This window comes from Caloenas nicobarica, chromosome 29 (genome assembly GCF_036013445.1).
Source record: "Caloenas nicobarica isolate bCalNic1 chromosome 29, bCalNic1.hap1, whole genome shotgun sequence".
NCBI lineage: Eukaryota > Metazoa > Chordata > Aves > Columbiformes > Columbidae > Caloenas > Caloenas nicobarica.
Genome location: NC_088273.1, coordinates 2995045 through 3000498, shown reverse-complemented (window position 1 = coordinate 3000498; position 5454 = coordinate 2995045). Strand labels below are relative to the sequence as shown.

The following is a 5454-nucleotide window of genomic DNA, read 5'->3' as shown; positions in this document are numbered from 1 at the left end:
TATATCAGTTGTAGAGAAGAACATGCTCCAGAGCAGGGCTTCCCTGCTGCACTGTCAGAGGGATGGGGCATGACGGCACCTTCTGTTGAGGGTGAGTGCAGGGGGGAGCACCCAGGGGTGCCCAGGGCTGTCCTGCAGAGCAGGGTCCCTGCACCCCAGGGCTGTGCCGGGGCAGGGACTCCGCCGCCTGCCAGGGTCAGCGCTCAGCCTGCCCGGAGAGATCCCCACGGTGCTGTGAGGAGAAGCTGTGGGCAGAAGAAGCGACCGGTATCAGGGCAGGAAAGGTGCTTCTGCTGTGGAGAGTCCTCTGTGGGTCAGGGCTACTCACAGCTCCAGATCACCCCCAGCGTTTTGGCAAGCAGATGCTCTAAGGACAAGATCAATGCGAGGACTACCAGAAAGATAATGACCTTTCCTGAGCCTGTCTTTTCAGTTTCCTATCCCAAGGGGTGGGGGGGTGCAGGAAACGATAAAATGAAAATGAGCCCTCATGCTTATAAAAGTCACTGAGACTCCTGAACTGCAACTTTGAGTGATCAGTATGTCTGCCAGAAGGCTTATAACATCCCTTCACCACCCCTCTGCCTGTGGACAGCACCTGCAACACCTTTGCTGGACCCATCAGCCTTAATCTGACCTGTCCTGTTTCCCAACCTGCAAACAGGAAGATGCCCCCAGGCAGTGCCCTGCAAACAGGCAGGTTTCTGTAGGGCCAGGGTGAGGGCACAGAGGGTGGAATGGGGTCCGTGAGCACTGAAAGGGAAAAGAAATCAATAGGGAAACACTTCTCAGCAGGAGAATCTCCAGACAGCAGGGAAATGACCAAAAATGAGGGGAAACTAAACCCAGAATTGTTATGGGAGGGAGAACACAGAAAACTCATATGATCCCCTGCAGTGCAGATCCCTCCTGTGAGCAGCCCCCTCGCCTCCTCTCCCACCCAGCAAAGCCTCTGCCCTCAGGGCCGGGGGCTCCAAGGCATGAAGCAGCTCCTGTGCAGCCAGAGCTCCAGTTCCCTCTGCAGAGCACAGGGGCTGAGAGCAGCTGCCCGGCAATGCTGGTGTGTGGGAGGTGGCTGCACAGCTGGGGAAGGGTGACGCTGTCTGAGTGCTCGGCTGCCTCTGCCCTGGCCTCTCTCACACCCACCCTCACCGCAGTTTCCTTCTTGCTCCACTGCTCTGGGTCACGGTTGTTGTGATCTGGTTCTTGCTGTCAGGCTCTCTGGGGATGGGAGTTTCAGCTGCAGAGTCACAGCCTGATCTTGTGGGTCCTTTCCTGCAGGTGTGTCCACGGGAACACGTGTCCCAGCTTTCCTCTGACCTGTGGGGTGTGGGCAATGCAGTCTGTGGGTCTGGGGAATGAGCTGAGTCTCCCTTAATCAAATGCCATTATTAGGACATTTGCTATCTCCTTGAGGTTTCCATCCAAGCTGTGAGCTCCCCACCAGGATGCAAACCTGTGCTATAACACCTTAGTGTTATCTTAAGCCCCATGGAGAAACACAGAGATGCTACAACAGCGAAAATGCCGTTGGTTTTGTGAAATGAGCCATGTGTGTCCTGGGCTAAACGTGGGGTGCTGAGACCTTAGGAAAGGATGAGACTTGTCATGGTCATAGGTGGGTCCCTCTGCTCTCAGCAGTGCCTGGTGGCTGTTCAGGGTAACATGGCAGTGTGATCAGCCTCCATCTCAGGAAGGTGCCAGCCCAGGGCAGCTGGAGCAAGACAGAGGGACAGAGCAGGTCCCCTTAATCTGCACTGACCCACAGACATGGAGCAGAAATGCTGAGGGTTTCTGAGATAGAAGAACATTCTCCAGGGCAATTGCAGGAAGCTGTAAAAACCCCAAAATCTCAAACTGCCTTGTGTAATCCTGCTTCCTTATCACTGGGAGAGCAGATGCTGACAGGCCCTTCTGCAGCAGAAATGGGTCCATCCGACACAGCTGAACCCCAGGTCTGGCCCCTGCCCCCGTTCCCATGACCCCCTGCTGCAGAGCAGGGCTGACTCCTGGGCAGCCAGCGGGCACAGGTCCTGCTCCTCACGGCACCTCCAGCCAGCACCACCCAGGGCTCAGCCACGGAGCTGAAGGAAGGTCTGGAAAAGTACAAGGGGGTGTATATCAGGGTAAGGGTGTAGGAGAAATGGCTTTGATTTTGCTCAGAGAAGTCTCCCCTAACTTGTCAGTGTCTTTTACTCCTGTGACAGTACTCCATACCCATCGGAAGCAAATGTCCAACAGCAGCTCCATCACCCACTTCCTCCTCCTGCCATTCGCAGACACACGGGAGCTGCAGCTCTTGCACTTCTGGCTCTTCCTGGGCATCTACCTGGCTGCCCTCCTGGGCAACGGCCTCGTCATCACCACCATAGCCTGTGACCAGCACCTCCACACCCCCATGTACTTCTTCCTGCTCAACCTCTCCCTCCTCGACCTGGGCTCCATCTCCACCACTCTCCCCAAATCCATGGCCAACTCCCTCTGGAACACCAGGGCCATCTCCTTTTTGGGATGTGCTGCACAGCTCTTTATGTTTCTCTTTTTCATTTCAGCAGAGTATTCTATGCTCACCATCATGTCCTATGACCGCTTTGTTGCCATCTGCAAACCCCTGCACTACGGGACCCTCCTGGGCAGCAGAGCTTGTGTCCACATGGCAGCAGCTGCCTGGGCCACTGGGTTTCTCAATGCTCTGCTGCACACGGCCAATACATTTTCACTGCCACTGTGCAAGGGCAATGCTGTGGACCAGTTCTTCTGTGAAATCCCCCAGATCCTCAAGCTCTCCTGCTCACACTCCTATCTCAGGAAACTTGGCCTTATGGTGGTCAGTGCCTGTTTAGCTTTTATGTGTTTTATTTTCATTGTGCTGTCCTATGTGCAGATCTTCAGGGCTGTGTTGAGGATCCCCTCTGAGCAGGGACGGCACAAAGCCTTTTCCACGTGCCTCCCTCACCTGGCCGTGGTCTCCCTGTTCATCATCACTGCCATGTTTGCCTACCTGAAACCTCCCTCCATCTCATCCCCTTCACTGGACCTGGTGCTGTCTGTTCTGTACTCATTGGTTCCTCCAGCAGTGAACCCCCTCATCTACAGCATGAGGAACCAGGAGCTCCAGGATTCAGTGTGGTAATTGATAACTGCACTTTTACAATAAGAAACAGCAACAAACTCTCACCCTCTGCATAGCAGTTAGAGTGTAACTCATTACATTCTCAGCATTTCTTGTTGTTGTTGTGGTTGTGTTTTGTCATAAAGTTGTCATTCCTTTCCTAATTCACTGTCTGCCTTTTTTTCTGACCACGTGTCTATGGAAATGAGGAGCCCTTTTCTCTACTTTTTTAAAAAAATGTATAAAAGGCCCTGCAGTGTTTCATTTTTTTTTATTTTTCCCCTGATTTGTTCTTTTAAAGCCTTTTTGGAGCTGCAGGGACAGTTTCTTTCTGCAGTAGTGGAGGGGAGCAGAGTCCCAGCCTGGCAGCACTAACAGGGAGCAGCAGCCCTTGGTCTTCCAGAGCTGTTCTCGTTCCACTCCCACACTCTCCTTCTCATCCCTTGTGTTGGTGCAAGGCCTGAGTGCTCTGGCAGCTTGGTCACCGTCCTGCTGTGTGTCAGTCCTGTGAGCGCAGGCAGGGACAGGCAATGGGCACTGCTGTGACAGAGCTGGCCTCCGTAACAGTGCTTCTATGAAGAAAAGTGATCTATTTAGGGCAGTGCCTGGAGGCTTAGGTCTTCTTGCAAAGTTTCTGTCATGAACATGCACAAGGAATTGGCCCACAGATGAAACACCACTGTGCAGCTGCACAGTGTGTGTGTGCAGGGCTGGGCTCACAGCAGTGTCCTCTCACAGCCAGGCCTCCTGCCAGAGACCTGCAGGACCAACAGAGCAGGGTCTGGGCTGTGCCCGTGTGCACTGGACACCCCTTCGGAAGGAGCCTCAGGTCAATCATCATGCGCTGGCCCCTCACAACCACCATTTCCAGCACTGGCCTCTCACCCACAGAGGTTGTCCTTCCCTCCATGGAGGGACACTGAATGAGTAGTTCAGCAGTTCGTGTTTGCTTTGTACAGATGAATTGTGAGCATGCACGTCATCTACTTGAGGTGACATGAACCTGAGTGATCACAAACACCATCAACTATTCCTTAGGGTTCCATGAAGGCCTGTGGGACAGACAAGATCTTGAGGTCACTTGGTGTTGGAAGTAGCATCCCATTGTTAACTGCCTGAATGCAGCACTGGGATGTGCTTCCTTCAAGCGAGCTCCTTGTGTCCATTCTTCCTGCCACGGCACAAGTCAGATGAGTGCAGAGCAGGGTGACACACCATGGGGCTGAGGTGCCTCCCATCCTTTGGGAGTGGCAACAGGAGGTCGAGAGGGACTCTGTGACACCTGCCTCTTTGTGTAAAAGGGACAGACTCTGTCTCTGAGCAGCCCTGGGTGCATAAGGAGTCCATGAGGCCAGCTCAGATGTTGACACCTGACAGAACCCTGACATTTCTGTGTTTGACTACAGGAACAAACCCCATTTGACCAGTGAGATTCATCTCAGCTGCCTTGGACAGGCTCATTGCACGTGTTCTTGTCTGCTACGTCACCCTTCCCATGATTCCGGATTGTGCTCTCAAAAGTGCCATAGAAACCAGAATGTTCTGGGGTCCTTAGAAAACGCAGACCTCAAACCCATCTTCAAAAAGAGCAGAAATAGGAACTGGGAGAGTTACAGGCTGGTCACCCTACCTCCCTCCCTGGGAAAGGGATGGGACATGTCCTCCTACACCCATTTCCTGGAATGTGAAGGCAAAGGAAGGGATTGCGGAACCCAAATGGACAGGGGAAAGAAAGGCATGTTGTGCACAGGGTGCTTGCAAGGCCTCAGCCATGGTGTCCTTCTGGGCAGAGTGGTGCCGATGGGGCTCAAGAAGTGGATGCTGGGTGGGATGCTGAACCATTAAGCCCAAATATCATGAGTGGTACAAAGTCCTCCATGCAACCAGTTGTGAGTGTCATCTCTCAGTGACTGGCACTTGGACCAACACTGTTGAACGTCTTTATTCTCCCCCTCTAAGATGTAACAGAGTGCACTTTCATTGCCTTTGAGGATGGTGCAAACCTGGGTGGAGGCCTTGAGCAACCTCACCTGGTTGACCCTGCCCTGAGCAGGAGAATGAGACAAGATGAGTGAGACAAGGGCTCTCTTCAAACCTGAGTTATTCTCTAATTTGAAAGAATTTTTGCCTTGAAGAGGTTTCTGGAGAGAGAATAGGTAGAAGAAGAATTAAAAAAAAAGAAAGTCAAAAGAGGAGATACAGAAGGTGTTAACAGAAATACAGCAGTTCCAGAGAAGAGTGCTTTTCATGCACATTGTTAGTAGGAAATATATTTGAGGAGTTTGAACAAAGTGAGGAAGCCAGATGGGTGTCTACAGCCTGCAGGGAAAGAGAGGCAGGTG

The 5454-nt window shown here is 52.7% G+C and overlaps 1 protein-coding gene across 1 annotated transcript; it reads left to right on the top strand.

Moving 5' to 3' along the window:
• The first annotated feature begins 2230 nt into the window (after window positions 1–2230).
• LOC135999613 (olfactory receptor 14J1-like) lies at window positions 2231–3133 on the top strand. The gene has a single exon (XM_065653177.1). It carries the CDS (start codon window positions 2231–2233, stop codon window positions 3131–3133), a length of 903 nt encoding a protein of 300 aa, XP_065509249.1.
• Window positions 3134–5454: the final 2321 nt, after the last annotated feature.

What these genes read in the sequence shown, in the direction of transcription:
- LOC135999613 (XM_065653177.1), top strand. Translation starts at nt 2,231, where the DNA reads ATGTCCAACAGCAGCTCCATCACCCACTTCCTCCTCCTGCCATTCGCA.